This window comes from Rhopalosiphum padi, chromosome 4 (assembly GCF_020882245.1).
Source record: "Rhopalosiphum padi isolate XX-2018 chromosome 4, ASM2088224v1, whole genome shotgun sequence".
NCBI lineage: Eukaryota > Metazoa > Arthropoda > Insecta > Hemiptera > Aphididae > Rhopalosiphum > Rhopalosiphum padi.
The window spans coordinates 13,779,404-13,800,187 of NC_083600.1; the positions used below are offsets into that span (position 1 = coordinate 13,779,404).

General features: G+C 28.0%; 1 protein-coding gene across 2 annotated transcripts in view; it reads left to right on the forward strand.

Moving 5' to 3' along the window:
* LOC132930221 (cyclic nucleotide-gated cation channel beta-1-like) overlaps positions 1–20,425 on the forward strand; it is a 107,801-nt gene extending 87,376 nt beyond the window's left edge. For both annotated transcript variants that reach the window (XM_060995965.1, XM_060995966.1), the window contains 13 exons: positions 306–779; positions 11,877–12,160; positions 12,355–12,413; positions 12,498–12,648; positions 12,980–13,085; positions 13,172–13,326; positions 13,430–13,516; positions 13,719–13,876; positions 13,947–14,067; positions 15,180–16,785; positions 17,100–17,201; positions 17,264–17,359; positions 17,649–20,425. In XM_060995965.1, coding sequence (XP_060851948.1) covers positions 306–779; positions 11,877–12,160; positions 12,355–12,413; positions 12,498–12,648; positions 12,980–13,085; positions 13,172–13,326; positions 13,430–13,516; positions 13,719–13,876; positions 13,947–14,067; positions 15,180–16,785; positions 17,100–17,201; positions 17,264–17,359; positions 17,649–18,218 — 3,969 coding nt within the window. In that variant the 3' untranslated portion in view covers positions 18,219–20,425. The remainder of the gene's footprint in view (positions 1–305; positions 780–11,876; positions 12,161–12,354; positions 12,414–12,497; positions 12,649–12,979; positions 13,086–13,171; positions 13,327–13,429; positions 13,517–13,718; positions 13,877–13,946; positions 14,068–15,179; positions 16,786–17,099; positions 17,202–17,263; positions 17,360–17,648) is intronic.
* The last annotated feature ends 359 nt before the right edge of the window (positions 20,426–20,784 follow it).

Genomic DNA, 20,784 nt, shown 5'->3' on the forward strand with positions numbered 1-20,784 from the left:
CCAAATTAACATTGGTTTAAAAAGGGATTTATCTCCAGGGTGCAAAATGTATAATGCGGCATCTTTCACATATTCTTACAGTATCATATAGTATAAATTAAATATTTATTATAATAGCTCCATGATTATTATAGATATCAAATATATAATATATATATATTATATATTGATCCAGTGTGACTCTGATCCTTAATTCTGTTCCGACTATGTTCCCTATATATAATAACATAACTATACTATCATAAATGCACCATAATAAGCTACGCCTGACACGATTATTGATTAAAATGGATGTGATTTTTCAGGAGACGTTGGATACCGGCGATGACGGAGAATGTAGTTCCGGCTCGCAGGACAACATCGAATACGTTCGCCGGAAACGCCGATTGCGTCGAAAGCAGAACAAACTCCCGTGGTCCGTGGTCAACCCAGACGAGAATTTCTACTTCAACTGGCTAATGGTGTTGACAGGCTGCACGCTGTACAACCTGTGGACGGCCATCGTCCGGCAAAGCTTGCCAGAGCTGCAGCGCATGGCTTCCCCTTGGTGGTCGGCCATGGACGCATTCAGCGACATCGTATTCCTGTTGGATGTGGCTGTCCAGTTCCGGACCGGTTATCTGGAACAGGGTCTGATGGTGTACAACACTAGCAAGTTGGCCGGTCATTACATCCGGTCCCGGTCGTTCCTGTTCGATCTCATAGCACTCACACCTCTGGATCTGATACAGTTAAAAATCGGCGTGCACCCTATACTCCGATTCCCTAGGTTCATCAAGGTAAGGCATTGTATACGTATCTATTTAAATATTATAATACATATATCAGTATTAGTTTCCAATTACACTATTTCAATATACATAAAATTATCTAAATATAAGTTCGGTACTCGTTTCCTACAAAGGCATTATTATATTCATCGATTAGTGCAATATACACCAAGTTGCAAGTTATAAACCTATACTTATACTGTAACATTACAAAATAATGCATTATTTTAATTCCATACAAAATGTACATTTAATATAAATAATTATTATTCAAAATATCTTTATTCAGTGCGTATAAATTGTCCTTATCGCTTAGACTAGCCGTTTTTAAACATCATAAATTAGTTTTGATATACAAACCAACGTTAGATATAAACATAAAGGTCTTACACGGTTTTATATCTTATTTATTTTGGTATATATTTCCAAAAAGGTAGGTATAACTTTCTTTTCTATAAATAAAAAGCGAAGATTTCATTTTTAAACTTGGTTATCTATTAAAAGTATAACTCACCCAATTTTGATGTATTATAATACATGCATACACAATAAGGGGATTATTTTTAAACAGAACGCTTCCGTTCAAAATATTGTGTTTCCACGAAAAAATCTAACGTAGGTATTATTTTTTTTAACCGGGTTATTTGTATTTTTAAGTTATTTATTTTTGTATATTAATATTTTTTATGATGATTGATATTTTTAATTTTACGAGTATATTTATGGATATTTCTACGAATATTCATATCAAATATGAATCAGCGTTTTTTTATACATTTAAAGTTTAGACAAGAGTTATGTATGAGTTGACAGCAGGTAATACTCCGCGATATCGTGCAACATTTCAACTACTCCTACAGCACTTGTCTAAACTTTAAATGCTTTTAAAAGATATCAAATTTTTAATTTAATATTCGTTATTTAAATACATCGACGTGATCAAAAAATGTTGTTTATTTTTTATACTATAAACGACAATTCACAAAAATACTAATAAAAAATATTATTAAAAAGCTTAAAAATTGACGAATCTAATGTGCAAACAATAGTTTTTTTTTTAATTTAAAAACTGTACGAAAATATAATAATAAAGTATAATGCTTACACCTAATTAAATAATATAAAATTCTATTTGGTTGAAAATTGTAAATAGTTTTGTAAAAATAAAAACACACATTGGAAACTCGAAACCGTTATAATTATACATTTTTTTTTATATGTGGTTTTATATGTGGATTGTACAATGGACGTATTTAGAAAAATGGTTTTGTTTATAAAAACTTTAAAATCTCTTTAACAGGGAAGACACGTAAAACATTCGATTCGCCTATAATTTAATAAATTATAGGTACGTGATACTATTAATACAATAACTGGACAACGCACATGACGTATATAGTATAGGTATTATAGTCAGAAACCGTCTCATTTCACGTATTTATGCCAGTTACATTTCAATGGATTTTTGTGTGTGCTGTGTTTTGATCTGTGGCGATATGAGCTATTATTATAAGACTAGTCACTCCTCAAAAAATTAGTTTACTTAACAAATTATAATTGAAGGAAATTTTCTCATTTAAAAAAAAACGAATAAATAAGTGGTTTTTGTATCGTGACAAAACAATCCATAACAGCCGTAAAAATCTAAGTATATTTGAAAATAATATGATGTACTATAATATTAATATATTATATTATTAGTATAACACCTCCAAAAATTAGAATTTGAATAATTGTGTATACTTACACATGAATACAATCACATAAAAATGAGTGAATCGCGCTTAAAAAATAAAAATTACCATATAAATAAATCGTGACTTTTTGTGCGTGAATGTCTCTCTTACGAACAAACCACATGTGTGACGGATGAGTAAGTTTCGTTCGATTATGATGGTGTTATACGCGTATAGATAATTTCGCAAGAAACCTTATCCGATTCGACGACAGAGACCGATAATAAATGCCACATGTTTCATCCTATTTTTTTTCTAAACTTTTTTCTTTTGTGAAAACGTGCACGTACATTAGTCAAATTGTTCAATATCGTACAAATATACCGTCAACGAACAAATGACTATTCACTCGATAGTCGATATCCGATCCCAACGTATGTATCTTATATAATATAACCTAACACCGCACACATGGTGGCTATGAAATATACACTGCACCTATATGTTTTTTTTTCATAAAACACCCAAAATATTTTCTGATTTTTTTTTATCATCGTGGCCTTCAAAGAAAGTTGTTTCGGATTTTTCTCATTTTCGTAAAAAACACTATAGGCATACAGTACTGCGCATAGGGATGCACAGACATTGACATCAGTTTTGGTTGGTGTCGTTGGTGATGGTAACAATACAGCCAGTTTATCTTATTACTTTTAAAATAAATGTTAATCCGAAGCACTCTTCATTTCACCCTTAATAGGTCTCACAACGAAATCTGATTTTTATACAAGAAACAAATTGATTAGGTAATTTTATAAAATATTTTTTATAAGATAATAGGGTACCTATTTCAGGAGAAATATTCAAATACATAATATACAACAGCATTATAAAAACTTATAAATAAAATAATATTATTAATATAATACAGTACTACTTAATTAAGGTATTGGAAAAAGATTGATGGTTTTTCATTTATTCTTACAATCTTACATAAATTCCCATAGGTACTACTAATGAACAGGCGTTAACTTAAATTTAACAAACTTAAAGAAATATAACAGTGATAATTAAAAACATGTTATACATTATTAAGTAGGTAATACAAAGAAGAAAAATTTTAATTGAGATTTTTTTTATAGCTAACCGTATTTTCTAAAGTTTTGAGATTTTTTGCATATTTTATTTTATATTATTATTCTTATTTTGTTTTCTCGTAATTTATTTAATTTATTTCTTTTTTAATTGTCCCATTTTGGTAAAATTTTGTGTTTTTCAATCGAATTACTTTTTTTGACTTAATTGCTATCTTTTTTTTATCACTAAAATTAGTAAAACTATTTTTAATTCACGTTTTCAATATTTCTATGTATTGTACTACGAATCCATTAATTTTCATAGGTTGGTTGTGTTTTGTCACATTCCATAAAATTTAAAAAAATATATAATATTATAATATAATGTATAATACTATAATTAGGTATTTCATTTTTGTAAATTCTATACGACTCTATCGTGATTCTCTGTTCACTAAAAATTAATTACAGTTACAGCAATACCATAATAATTGATACCACAGTCAATCAGCTTTCTCAAAAACAAATAAGATTGAGAATATATATTTGATAAAATATGCTGTACCCATACCGATGCTTCTATAATGTCAAATGATACAATATTATGCGTATAGTGTATACTATATACTCGTATAATATATATGTATTATACTTACATCGACTACAAATGATTGTTTTTTTTTTTTATCTCGAATTCGTAATGTTTTATATAAGTCTATCGTTTTGACCTTTAGGTTAAAAACATATTATTTTAGATCGGAATGTGGGAGTAGCTGATCTATTGGTTTTACAATAAGTGTCGTTCTGTTTTTTTTTTTTGTTGTTATTGTTGTTTTTTTACTCGGTTTATTTCTTCTAAAAACGCATTTTTGGGCGAAACGCCATACTACTATAATGTATCTCGATCAATCGTTTTGAAATTGAACACAGATTATAATAAAATACCTACTTAAGAAAGGTCAATGCTTGGTTTACCGGAAAATGACCAGGCTCGTTAAAATCCCGACCTGCTTGGGTGTTTCATTCAGTTTTTTCAAATACATTTTCTAACCATCACAAAATTCGAAAAAAAAACTGTAAATAAAACATCCAAACAAATCGGAATTGTAATGAGTCTGGATCATTTTCTACAAACCAAATACAGAAACGATTTTTGACCCGAATAAAAAAAAAGAAAATAATTAATGATAAATCATTCACGCCACTCATTCATAATAATAATACAATAATACTACAATGGCTGAGACTTCCAACGAATTGAGTGAACAACCAGTATCTGTATATTCTGTCACAGGATCATAACCTTTTTTTTTTTTTTTAAATGATCAGTCTTCGTCACCTCAATAATATACGTAAATATATGGTATTGATCCCCTGGACTATCGTACCGTGCATAGGAATTGTAATTCTTTTGGCTATAGATTATATTATTACTACTGATTGTTTGCCTACTTTAAAGTAAACATTAGTTATACCTAGGATAGTATTAACATTGTTTTTGAAAATATTTTTTTGTTTAAACTTATGAACTATAAGTAATAACATTTTTATAAAAATAATATTTTTTTACAAATTATTGTCATTATTATTTTTAATTTTTGTATTTTTTGAATAAAACCATACATTTTTAAATTTATAATCCTAAGCAAAATATTTTTGTTAGAATTTTTAACTAATGATGAATTAAAGTTATAACTTATGAGCATTTAAAAAAATAGACCAATATTTTAAATGGTACTCCTGTATAACTCCATCTCGCTCATTTAAGCGTTAAATACTTATAACTAGTTAAAACATTTTCAAAAAAATTTAATTTGTTTGTTTTGTTGAACGTAATTTAAAATTGTATCACCATAGATAAACACTTAAAATATTCAACAAATATTTATATTTATATTTTTCATATGAACATGATGTAATTTTTGAAATATTTTAGGCCTTTTAAAGTTATTTATAGGCATTTTAAATAATTTAATTGTTTTAGTTTTTTTTTCCTATAACTGATAATAAAAACAATTTCCAATGACGAAAACTTTATAGTAACTCATAAGTTGTTATTAAAAAAATTTAAAAATATAAAAGTACTATTTTGTTTTATAATTTACATCTAAAATTTAAATTTTAACTAAAATTTATGATTTTTTCTTTAACAATTTAAGGTAATCCAAAAATTTCAATCAGCTCACTAATTCTATTACCAAAAATCAAGTTAATTTCATATCAAATCTAATATGTTCTATAATTTAAAACCATAATATTTGTATTGATTATTACCAATTAATAAAAAAATTATTTATTTAGTGTAAAAATCTCCTATTTCAAATGGCTTGTGTCCATAATATAGATACAACTATATCAAGTAAAATAATTGATTTAATTTGCTTGTCTTATTATAAATGATTTTGTCTTTTGATAGTAAAACTACAGGAGATAAATTATTATTCGATATAAATTGAATAAAAAATTATTTACAATATTGTTTAGGTGCACTTATTTAGGTATTTTTGTTGATATTACTATTTTTGTTTATATATACATGATAAAACAACTCGTTTAAATTATAAGTATTTGCATTTGCCGTATTTTTAAATGACTTTCAGATTGTCTAGACAAGATTAAAATTGAATAGAATAATGAATCCCGTTAACCTATCATTTATTCATTGAAATAAGATTTCTATGAAACTTTTTAAATTGTTTCTAAATAATATTTGTAAAATTCAATTTACGTATTTTGTATTATAACAAACAGAAAATAAGCCACGATGGTGGTGGATACCTATAATTAAATACAAAAACTGTACATATAAATTGGAAATTCAATTTAAATTCAACTTACCTATAATTTTAATATAATTTCTGAACAACTTTATCGATTTATAATTTTTTTTTAAGTTTTCGTATTAGTCGATAAATATTATACTGAGTGATAAGTTAATTAATTTATTATTTATTAATGTTTTAATTCACATAATAGGTATACTTTCATAGACAAATAAAATTTATATTATTGTAATATTTTATAAATTATAATAATTTATAGTGTGTATTTAAGGGTTTTTGATTTTTAGTCCACTCTGTATTTTTAATTTTAGAGGCATTATTATTATTTATTAACTAAATTTATCATTCATTATACATCGACATAATGTCAAAACTTACATGTTTTCTGAGCCGGGAATGAAAACTGTAATACTCGTATTAAGGATAAAGTGGTCTTAAAAGACCATTATAAGCAATAACGTTACTCGTGACAAAAATTAACGATTGAAAATCACTCTTACACTAATACAATATTTGCATAATAAAATTAATCGAAACATAAAACGTTTTAACCCGCAGTATTTAGCGTTAATAATAATATAATTCCGGGTGACAATTAAATTCAAAACGACACGTTTAGCGGAAAGGGGTAGTTTATTAATGGTATATTAATACCATATAGGTACCAGTTATATATATACACTTGCTTGTGTATATCTATGTATGCGAAACGGAAGTTTATTGCAAATCGATCAGTGCGGGCAATTTAGTGCACTGTAATTATATATAATATCGTAATTAAACAATGCGCGCAATAAATTGAATTATGCTATACACAATCATTATTGCTATATTATTCGCGGTATCGTGACGAATTCCGGGATAGAGTAGCTATAGTGATAGATGTACGCGTCAAATCGTCGTAACAAAGTCGCTGTTCGTATTTTAATAAAATGTATTTTTATTCTCGTATACTAGACTCCTGTCAGCAATCCATATCCTTGTATGAACCGACTTTTTTTTTTATGTTTTATCCTTTGTTTGCTTTATAGTTTGGATAATAATAATAATATATATTTATATATAATATTATATATAACTACAATGTCTATAATCATAAATAACCTCGTGGAAATGGAGTGGACCTTCTTGTAGACGAGGTTTGACGTCCCGTGATGGATATCGAACGTACACCGACAAATTTAACATTGCCGACATGTTTTTTGGTTACATTTGGACGATATTAATAGCGGCCGTTCTCCACACGGAGGGGCTTTCATTTTTCGACGGGTAAACGCAGGACTACACGGACAGGAAAAAAACATAATCTAAAACGAGGTCGTCTCCAAGCGCGCGCGATCCTTTTTAGCTGATAAGGCACGTTTGCGGTTGGTTGGTCGGCCCGTCGTCGTCATCGTCGTCGGGCCATAAAGTCTTTTGAACGACAAGCGTTATGCGTTGTATAATGCGTATATATACTATTTGAACCTCGTCAATTGCTACCTACTTATTCCCAGCGCACGTACAATATTGTAACAGGCTCTCCTCGTGTGCCAATGACCGTAATTGGATCCGTGATAGTTCAGGGTGGGCATTCGTGATGTCCCGTTTGCCCGCATGTGTCGCTGCTGAACGTGAAAACCGCTTAACACTGTGTGCTACTCCGTATAATATGTATACAATATAATATATTATAATATAATGTATATTACACATGTCAAGCGGTGGAGTTCACCCATTATTACTGCACTATAGGTCAACATGTGTATAATATTATATACGACCTAAAACGCATCCATTTTTGAGTACGCAATAATAATAATGATAATATCGCGTACCTACCTATGAACACGACCGATCGATCCGTGTCGAACTACTCGCTGCGGATTCCAGCAGGCAATCTAAAGAGTTCGCATAGATAATGTATAATAAAACATCTGAAACCTATATACGGCGAATATACGCAATAAAAATACGTCCACATATAGATATAATAGTACGCCGAAAATCACACAGTTAACGAACATAATATACATATATGATAACACAACGTTTATAAACGTTCTTATGAAAATTACTTAAATAAATCAGTAGTTTATATTTTATAGTACCTTTTAATTGCATTTCCGCAACCTCGTTTTTAGAGCATAATTTCTTGTAGTTACAACGCCCTTACAAATCGTAATCCCGTAAATTCTCTCTATCCCATATAATACCCATCTAACATAGTTAGAGGTATACATATATAATAATACTCTTTTATGGTTCTATTTATTTGTTGATGTGAACGTGAAAACAAATTGTATACATTTTCAAAGCTGTGAAATTGTAAGTTAAAAACAGAATAACAGAACTTAATCGTTTTTTAAATTTTTAAATTAATACTATTTAAATTATGGATTTTCTGATTATTTTTTGTTTTATTACGTTTTGTGTTGCAAAAATGACATTAAATAGTTCAAAACTCGCGCGTAACGGTCCTATAATTGCTTTACGACAATTAATTTCGAACGATGTGCACGCGTGTTCAACATAATGCGAAAAACATTGTCTTGAACACAATCGATTATTATCGTATATGATGACTGTTTATGTTTCCAACGATAATTATATTTTATAAAAAATTACCTACATATTAGTCATAAGTTTTTATACAAGTACCTAAGTACGTAATATGCCTACACTTCTTTTTAATACTAGTTTGTTTAATTTCCAATAATATAACTTTTATAGATCGTACATTATTGTAATATTACATTCTTTAACCATATATTTCATCCTAGCACAAAAATGTTTATCGTGAACATAATATCACACATGTTGTATTTAAAAATATTTTTATCTTATGCAAACATTTTAATATTTAAACCTTTTTTTTCATTTAACTAAAAAATAATTATTTCAAACTTAAAAAACACAAATTGATTAAATATTTTTAAAAGCAATATGTGTGATAATGTGTGTACGATAAATATTATTGTATGAGAATTAAATTTGTTGTTGAAGACTGTGCAATTTTCACGTAAAAAGGCGCTATATGAACATACATTATACGATTTTTAAGAAATACTGAGATTATGTAATACACACAGTAAAATAAATGGCTTTTAGGAGATATTCCCACTCCCGCTTAAAATTTTAAAATCTCCCTGCTAAAAGGTGCTATGAAAATACAAACTGCTTAAAATTATGATATTTTATAATATCATAATATTCAAAATCTGAAATCTACAGTAATAATATCCGTATATATGTTATTTTTACAATTATATACAATAAAGTTCAATTTTTTTTATGTAGGTTACGTTAAATGGTTTAAATTCTATATCGTTGATACGTAAATATATAGATAACTATTTATTACACATTATACAACGACGAATTTAATATAAAATATTTTGTACTTACTATTTAACAATTGTTTATATGCTTTTGCAAAATATAGTAGGCTCCTACATAATATTCACATGAGTTGTAGATCTATATTTAAAATGTGTATATAATACTATATATACTATAATATATACTTAGTAGTCAGTACACTTGGTCCTTATACCGATGATAATTCCACGCAACATCAAATTTGACTTGAGACATTAAGTTTATTACGATAACGCTAAAGTGATTATGCAATTATTACTATCAATATGCCAAAAATGATGATTATTTTTACATAGAAATATCGTTAATATAACATGACTTTTATGAATTTTTATGACTATCAAAACATTTTTGTAAATGAAAGTGAAATTTATAGAAAACTAACATGATTTATGCTTAATAAAAAAAGATAATAATACAAATAATAGTAAAGTGTGTTTTACAGTTGTAACTTTTAATTTTGCTTTATTATTTTACTATTTTAGTTACAATTAAGATTATTTTCAATGGTAATACTACACGTCTGTGTTCGGCTAATATTGTTCTTTTAGTAAAAAAAAAACTCAAAAAGTTAACTCAAAACACTCTATGTACGTATTATATTTATTATAAATTGGACATAAATTATTCCTTTAAAGAGTAAAACAGTAAAGAAAAATTAAAAACTGTGGAGAAATGTAAGAAATAAATAATGATCATGATTTTTAATAAAATATTGATCATTTTTGTACAAAACCCACAAAGCCGCAATCTTTACTCAGAATTACCTTTTAAATACAATAATTTATCAACCTTAAACAATATTTTACCTACCTATAGGTTGTGTCTATCATAAATTATACATTTTTGTAATAATGTACCTTGTTTAAATAGGTACCGTATTATAATACATAAAAAATTAGTCATCAAATATATTAGCATCAACTAACCAGTCCATATAAAATGTTATTCACAAATATTGTAGTATGTACAGCATGTTACATCATTATAATACTAACGTTGAAGCATTTTAGACAAATATTTAAAAAATATTAATTTATATGAATGCACATACCTTATATTAGTTATCAATATATTACATTATTATTTTAATACATTCCTAAATTAAAAAATATTATATAAATTAGCTTTTATTTTTTTTCATTTATTATTTTTTTTTCTATTCTTCTTATTACGTATTTATTATTTAATTAATGTTTTGTAGGTATTATATTATTATTAGTAGTATTATTATTTTATTATTTATATATGTACCTATAGTACCTATGTCAAAATTTCAGGTTTGCCGTTAAAATTAATTAATCCAATTTAATTATATAATATAGGTAATAGGAACCAATGATTAATTCATGCTGACAGGTATTAATATATTAATTTTATACATATTTTAAGCTGTTTAAATGTTAGGTTTGTTTTAGAAGGTATACCTAAGCAATGTATTTATATTGTTATGTTAAATTCTAAATTATCGTCAAAAGCCCTTATTATACGATCAATATTTGACAATGTTAATTTTGTTATGATAGGTTGAAACTTGAAGTAGTAGTTACTAGACTATATAGGTATCCTCTATCCCCTAAATTTTGTAGGTTTTCAGTATTAAATTTATCATACAAAATAAATATATTTACGTAAAAATAACATAGGTATTTTTTACTTTTATTACAAATATCAAAATGTAATGGTACATATAACTTTCAATTTGATTATTTAAATATTATAAAAAAAAAAACGAATAAAATTTACACAATATTATAAATTATATAATATAATATCGAAAGTCCTTTTTTTTTTGACTACTTGGAATGATTTATTGTTATTTTACATTTATAAGCCATTGTCATCTAATTTTAATACGGTTCTGAGTGAAAATGTTTTTGCAGTATGCTGAATGTATTTGTGAAAATAATTGATATTTTGCATTGTTATATTATGTACTTACAGTACAATCTACATTAACTTTCCAGTTGACTGCATATGCGCCATGTTAAATGTTTGGAGTTTTGTTAAAATTTGAATACCCTACAAATGTTTAAAAACCACTCATTGTTAAATCAAAAGCTTTTTAGCACTACCCTCAAAATTAAAATGATGATTTTCATGTTGTAAAATTGTAATAATATATTAGTTAGTAATCGAATTATACTTTCTATTATTGTTATAATATCATCTAAAATTCTAAACTATGGAAAACTAAATCAAAATTTCATTCAGGTATATAGGGTGTACGACTATTACTACATGGTGGAATCAAGAACGGTCTACCCAAATTTATGGAGAGTAATCAATCTGATTCACATTTTATTGATACTGGCCCATTGGTTCGGATGTTTTTATTATCTGTTATCCGAAGCGGAAGGATTCAAAGGCGATTGGGTGTACCCGTACAAGCCGGGTGACTACGCAACGTTGACCAGAAAATACTTGGGATCGTTGTACTGGTCCACGCTGACGCTAACTACAATCGGCGATCTACCCACACCAGAAACTAATGCCGAGTAAGTACCTATACCTATAAATATTTACCATATCCATAGTTATATCTATTATATATCGTATTTATTAATAACACTTGGATGATGGTACTATAAATTCTAGTTGTAAACGTAAGCATAAATTGTTGTTTTCAAATAAATCCAAACCGAAACGATAAGCATTCTCATTAGATTCCTGTTTTTATTTTTACGTTTAGGTACGTTTTCACCATAGTAAGCTACTTGATTGGAGTCTTTATATTCGCCACTATCGTCGGTATGTTGTTTACGCACTTGGGCAGTGTATAGAGAACATTGTAGTCGACCTAAAGGTGTTTATTGATATCCTTATATTTTTCAGGGCAGGTGGGCAACGTGATAACGAACAGAAATGCAAACCGATTAGAGTTTGAACGGTTGTTGGATGGTGCCAAGCTATACATGCGCCATCACAAGGTGCCGAGTGGCATGAAAAAAAGAGTGCTGAGATGGTACGACTACTCATGGTCCAGGTGAATATTGTATGTTGTTTACCCAACTAATTGAATTAGAAGGGCGGTTTCGAAATTCTATACACTCATCACATTTAGGTATAATGTATATTATATAAAATATATAACTCTCGTCGGCTTGGCGCGCTGTCATATGTAACTCAATACATTCATTCGATCGAGCTATAACGCCCTTAAAACGTTTTATTCGAAATCCAGTCCCGCGTATACATTGGCACGTGTACAGATATGTCAAAATCAAATGATTGATTATTTCCTATTTCACGTTTTGCACACGCACGCGATAAGACTAAAAACATGTTTTTTTGTGCATGTTGCCGGTTTGTTGAAGGGGACGTATTCAAGGTGGCGGCGATATAAACACGGCGCTGGGTCTTCTTCCGGACAAATTGAAAACCGAACTGGCGTTACACGTCAATCTGGCGGTTTTGAAAAAAGTAATTTCCAACTAAATCTTATAATAAAATAATATATATACTGAAAATAGGTACATATTTACATTATTATTGGTAATCTCATTTAGGTTACAATATTTCAAGAATGCCAACCGGAATTCTTACACGATTTAGTTCTCAAAATGAAAGCTTACATATTTACACCTGGGGATTTAATATGTCGGAAGGGAGAAGTGGCCAGAGAGATGTTCATCATAGCAGACGGAATTTTAGAAGTTATTAGGTTAGAATATATTTTACATTATATTATATATATACAAAAACAAAATGATTTGAATATTTAAAAAATTATAATTGTGATTTATTTTGCTACATCGCATATACAGCAGTGAAACTGGACATGTTTTGACGATAATGAAAGCTGGTGATTTCTTTGGAGAAATAGGAATTCTCAACTTGGACGGATTTAATAAGTATGTATTTTATTAAATTTAATGACAGCATATCCACACTCAAATCATACACATATTATAAATATTTATTTATTTTACGTACTGTAAAAAAATATAGATAATAAATCTATATTGCACAATATTGTTATCTTTAATTTGGTAATTATATTTGATAACCAATATATTAAATATAAACCAAATATGTTATAAATGTAACTCTTAGGAGGACTGCTGATGTTCGATCAGTTGGATATTCAGAGTTATTCAGTTTATCTCGTGAAGACGTTCTTGCCGCCATGAAAGACTACCCCGAAGCACAAGATATTCTTCAAACACTAGGCAGAAAGCGTCTGATGGAAGCAAGGAATGCAAATAAGATTGGTAGGTAATATTAATTGGATTTTCTGTAGCATTTATGACGTATTTATAAAAATTATTTGTAATCCATCAGTTGCAGATCGGATAAAATCTCGGGCTGAAGCTGCAGAAAACTGTAGTGGAATCGTGGAAAAAATTCGTTGTGATGTCAAAGGACTTCGAAATGCATTTTCAAAAGGACGACGTGGCACTAGGTGAGATAAAACAAATTTTAAATAATTTTAAATACATTATTAAAAACCATTTTATCATACTAATAAAATTAGTTTGAAGTATAACAGCTTCAATTAAAATGTATTTAATATTTTAATTACTTCAAAATAAATGTATACATATTTTTATCATTTATATGAAAGTGTTCAGTAAAGTAAATAGGTATAATTAATTTTAAATATTTTTAAAATTACATAAAACATTATTAAGTAATATTTACTGTAATAGACTGAAGTCAACTTATAATGAAACTACACAAATTAAATAAAATAAATTAAAACTGTATTTTTTATAATTTGTATACATATAAAGTATTAGTTATAAGTAGAGTTAGGATGTTGATGATCGAAAAACACACAAAAATTCCCTAAAAAAAATGCAAAAATGCCCTAAAAACTTCAAAAAATGAACTTAAAAATGATCTAAAAAATTTAATCAAATAAGTGAAAAAAAATGTTTATTATATTGTATAATAATTTTTATTAGAGATATGGGTGTGATAATAAGGTTAGGTTATTTAAAATATGAATTATAATATTAATCAAAAATAACATACATTTTTTATTCCATACAATTAAAATATAATACTCGATAAGCGTGTATGATCGATGTATGTCTGGAAGAGCACTTGTTTTATCAATGTATAACACTCAAATAGTAAATCTTATCGGTACGCGATAAATTTAATTACAACAAAAACACTTCAATAATAATATTAAAATTATTTTTTTGAATATTATACACATTCTTTAAATCCAAAATTTGAGAAAAATGCGCCCAGATTGTACTAAAACTATAAAAAAAATGACTCGAAATATGAAAAAAATGGCTTAAAAATGTTGAAAAATGACGTTAAAAACAAAAAAATGCAAAATAAAATTAGAATAATCTGAATCAAGGGAGCATAAAACAATTTTTTAGCTAAGATAGCATTGTATAGAATCAAAGTGAAAAAAATGCAAAAGTCATCAACATCCTAACTCTAGTTATAAGTGTTTATAACTTATACAAGTATTATAATAATATTACGGAGACACATATTGATCTTTATAAATATATATATATATAACATAGTTATCTTTAAATTTTACAGAGCTGTAGTTGAAGAGAGCATGGAGTTACAACCATTAACCAGTAGTGGTCGCAAATCAGAAAATAGCAGTAGTAAAAGTATTTTAAGAAGAATGCCCCGGGTATGGAGTGATGAGTTAGCTTCAGGGACTGATCACAGTGATGAAGACCCGAGGCCGATATCACCAGGTATTCCAATACTAAATAAAGCTAAATCAGATAAAGAACCTAGGGCTAATGAGTTTAAGAAGTGTTTATTGTCACCACCGCCTAGCATGTCAGAAACAGGTCGAAAAGAATCGATGAACCAAGAAGTAATCGGCGCTGGGCTTCCATTATTGCAGAGGCTATTGATTCTTAAACAAAAAAATGACCAAGAAATGGTGACACAAAATAAACCGAAGAAAGTTGATCTAGAAGTAACTGAAAGTACACCTAAGGTAAAATCAAATGTGAAATTAAAAACTCCTAAAAAAGAAAATGCGAAAAGTATAAGCTTAAAGCAACGATTATCGGAGGTACACGCCAGGCAACGGAAGCCGACGACGAATACAAAATTATGGACGCTTTTGAAAAAAGCGACGGTGCTTACTCCAAAAGCCAAGTTGCAAGACTTAAAAGCCGATAATGAAGTCCTACGCGACACGTCGTCTCTTCAATCAAACTTGAAATCCACCACCGATGTTTCACATATAAATAGTGGTGGTTGCGAAAACAAGTTTATTGTAATGTGCCAAAAATTAGATGACCAATATAAGCAGGGCTCATTGATTGCTCAAAACATATCGGCTCACAATAGTTTAAACAATAAATGTACTGAAAATAATATTAATAAGGAAAAATGTGATATTAGAATAGTGCATAGGCCAAAAGTGTTGCATTTAGATGGCACGAAAAGATGTTACAATTCGATCAACGATCTGTCGCCGGAATATTCCGGTTTGTCATTCGTTAAGAAATTAAAGATATTAAACGAACGACAAAAGCTAGCAGAACTGGAAGAGAAGGCGTTTTTGAGAAGTTCCAGCCTGGATTCGTCTGGTTGCAGGACTTTAGACGTTTCGTATGGCAACCAGTTGACACGGAGTCACTCAGAAGCGGTTGCCTTGGAGGTAGTACTAAGAAACCAAAATTCGCGCAAACCAGAATCGTTGAGCTGCAGCACATCACCAGCAGACGAATGTAACGAAACTGCTGAACGAATACGACTTAAGAATATACTTAAGAAATTATCATCAAACTGTTTCGGTAACGAAAAAGTGAACCAATTGATGAATTCACAGACCATAGAAGGATACGCTGCCAGACACTCCAAAATGACTAGAAACGTTACGTTCAACCAACGTCGCACAATAGAATCATCGCCAGATTCTTGTACCTCCTTGTTTACGTTTCCCGACAACATAACCTCACAATGTAAAAACCCCGATCTTATACCTATAAAATCTATTGATTTGTCTCATAAGACTGACTTAATAGAGTCTTCCCAAAAAACTTCAAAGCATACAAAACTGTCCAAACGAATGTCTACCAACACTGTACAGTACGTGTCGAGTCGGCCAGATATTCGACAAAACTGTTACGACGAAATATTAAATGGTGTGAAAACAATAGTCGAGAAATGTTTAGTAAGTACAATAATATTATATAATTTTTTTTTCAATATAGATAAATCATTTTAAATGTGTATAATATTATCCTTTACATATTTTTTATAAATCAATTTATCTAAAAATTATTAAGATACATTTTTTTACCTGACAAATATCTTTTAAAAAGGTTTTTTTTAATTATTATTTACCTATAACATTTACCCGATTGCATAAGACGACTACTTTTACAACTAAAGTCGTTATAATTGATTTATTTACTTACCTTTACTTTTTGCATACTTAAATTACTTTATTATATTATGTTTAATATTAAATATTATAATTTTCAGAATGATATTGAAGGAAAATATCGTGATAAAATAGATGAACTCGAATCTGAAATTAACAAACGAGATTATACAATAAGCACGCTTTGTGAACAATTCAATCAGGTAACTTTTTATTTTTACATTCCTAGATAAATATATTTTAAAATCAATTTGTGGATATCTAGAAACTTTGTGATCAACCTATTGACGAAGGTAAATTAGGATCATTACTTGATAATTATTCAAAAAATATAGAAGAAGACGAAGAAAATCCATTTATAGTGAGTTTCATTATAATACACAGTGTAAAAGAAAGAATACTGACAAATTTAATATTAGTCAGCTAACTATTTAATAATAGCTATTTTTCTAATCAATATTTAAAAAATAAAATTGTTTTGAATAAATAAGTATTATGGCTATTAGTGGGTTATTAATCTAAACATTTTTCCTAAAATATTGATTAAAATAAAATTAATTATCTACATAATTCGTTACATTTGCCAATATTCTCTGTTACGCTCTGTATAATGTTCTTACAGTCATAAAATTAATTTTAATGAATTTCAGAGAAACGATTCTGTGGATACAGTCATGTGTCCAAAAATATCTTCTTTAAACAGTTTATCGCCATTCGGAATGGACGATCCGAGGTATTACAACCCAAATTCCACCAGCCCAGCATTGTTATCTAGTAAATCTTGGGAAGACAGGTCGGAAGAAGAGAAAATGGAACTCCGAGACCTACCCAATTCGATTATTCCAGAACCGTCGTGGCAACATGACGAGACCAGAATTGATATGAATTTTACGGACGACGAAGAAGAGGAGTTTCCACCCAGGTGGGAGAATTGGGAAGCGGAAATGTTAGTGGGACACACTAGCCACAACGACCTCCACGCTGGCCCAGGGCTTTTGAGCAGAAGATCTTTGGACGAAAATAGTATGATCATACACAGAGGACTTCAGGGAAGGAGAAGGTGTTTGTCGATAGATAACGTGCCGTTTTCCAATTCGATACTAAGAAATTTTGGGCAATACGTCCGTTTAGGGGGCAGTTCATCACAAACACCTTCACCTGACATACTTCCAACTATATCTAAGAGTTGTTTTTCGTTGGTATCGCAACCCGATACTTAAAATAAAATTTTACTGATTATTATTATTACTATTATTAAGTACTGTTATTAAAATTATTATTATTATTATTATTATTATTATTATTATTATTATTATTATTAATAATATTGTTGTTGTTGTTGTTGTTGTTTTTGGTTAATACGAAATTTTACCAAAACAGGATAGTTGCATGGTCTTATCATGACTATATTATAAATTATAATTGTTCATACCTTAATATTTTAGTAACAAACGAATTTATTTTTAAGTTTTTGGAACATAATGTTATATAGTTTCAAATTTGCCATTCTAGCATTGTGCTAGATACCATAAACATTTGCCGTCAAATATGTTAAAAATAGGGACCAATAATAATTCAGTTTTAAACAGATTTCCGTTGTAATTATTGACATAGAAATGCATATTTTTCTACCAATACCTTAATTAGTACTTAATAATAGGTAAATATTAATTGTTTATAATAATATTTTTTTTTTTATTAGTATTTATTCAAAGTCTATTAAAGTGTTAAGACAAGTTATATTTTATGCAAACGTATAAAATAATTGGTTAGGTAGGAAATGGCAATAAATATTATACAATTTATACACCATTTTTTTTAAAAATGTATTTCGGATTCATTGGTGAATAAAGTCTGGTGTTCACAATGTTAACAGTTATAAAATAATCTAAAATATTATTTCGAAATAATAATTAATTGAAACAAATAATTTTACATTGTGTATTTATTTTTTTAGTAAGGTTAAGTTATGTATGAAACGTACAAACATTTAATTTCAAAACAAATCGTGTATCTTACACAAGTATTCCGTATATTAGTTGAAAATCGTGATTCGCAGCATAAAAAAGCACAAACTATTTAAAAAATATCTTCGGTTTATTAGGATTATTTTTATTCCTACACAAAACACACTCGTTTTTACAATTTTTATATTTATTTTGATATTTAATCAGAACAGAGTAATTGGATTTTAAAACACAACATTATTGTTTTTTTATTATTTTGCTAAATTATTTGGTATTCATGAACAAGTTCGTATGGAAAAATATACGATATTACTATGCAACTACTCTAATCCTGTTATATATTGCATTACGCTTGAGGCTTGACCTAATGTTTGTTATTATGTATGAAAATTAATAATATCCATATGCATCGATGATTTTCCTCGTAAAATAATTCATTTTTGGTCACAACAACAAAAAAATCTAAATATTATATTATATTTTGTATTCGTAATACAAAACGAAAACAGTTATTAAAGCGATGGTCAGATCAGAATGGTCATCTGTCGCTAAAACAAACGTCCACATCTCGATAACTCCAATGTAGATTGGTATTTGATAATTTTTCCACACCTTACCACGTATATTTACTGAAGGTTTTCTCTCCGATATTACTTATTGTCTTGTTATAATAGTATATGTAATAAGTTTACTTAGGCTAACTTAATTCTGATCGTACTAGTACAATTAGTTATTTGTTAGTATAAAACAAAATGTCATACTTTTTGTAGTTTTTATAAAAAAAATTAAAGTACCTATGATCTTTAGCAAATTTTTACAACTTTGTAATGAAACTAATAAGTTCAGGTCATTATACAATGATCAAATTTAAAATATAAAATGCTATTAATCAATGGTGTTGTAAACTTGTAATTATATCTATAGGGACCAGTGCAATATTCAAACTTAATAAACAGTTAAAACTTAAATTATTTATTACTAAATTTATTCATAAATAATATATTTCTGCTCAAAATCAGAAATTATTAAATATTTTTTATATTGTTTAGCCATTGTATAATGATTTCTTTTGAACATCTACTTAAAATGTATTTCATACTTTTTAATTAATGTAAGTTAAATTTTCTAAACTTTACAAAAAAAAAATTTTTTAATTTTAATTGTATATAGATGTTGTTCAGTTCAATAACTTTTATCAATAAAATTGTATTATTGTTATAATATTTCTTATCGGAGAGAAAATATTTTAAGTGGCGAGGAAAGGAAAGTAATTTATTTATTTATATTAATTTTACTATATAAATTATAATGTGTTTTGTACATAATTTATAATACGTAATTATAAAGTAATGTATTTGTATTATAAATAGTTTGATAGAAATTTTTTGTACAGAATTGTAATTTTTTTTTATTTATAATTTATTCAAAGTTAATTATATCTATAAATGGCATTGTTATAATTCTTGTTCAATCCTTACTTTAATAAAGCTTTCGGCTTTGAAAAATAGGTGTTTAGGCATTTGGCCACACAAAATCACATGTTTCAGAGTATTGCTATGTCAATTTATATTTTGATAAATATATTATGTACATTAAACAATACCATTAGTTTACATACGAGTATGGTTTACTGGAATTGAAGTCTATTAAACATTAAACAATTGTCCAGATTAAGTTATTGTAATATTGTATATGGTGTACTATTGGTGTACAAACAACTAAAATTATTTCAATTCACAAAATGAGAGTAACTAAAAGACTACCGGCAAAAATTAATTCCGACCATGTTAAAGTAAAATAAAAAATACACCCGAAACAA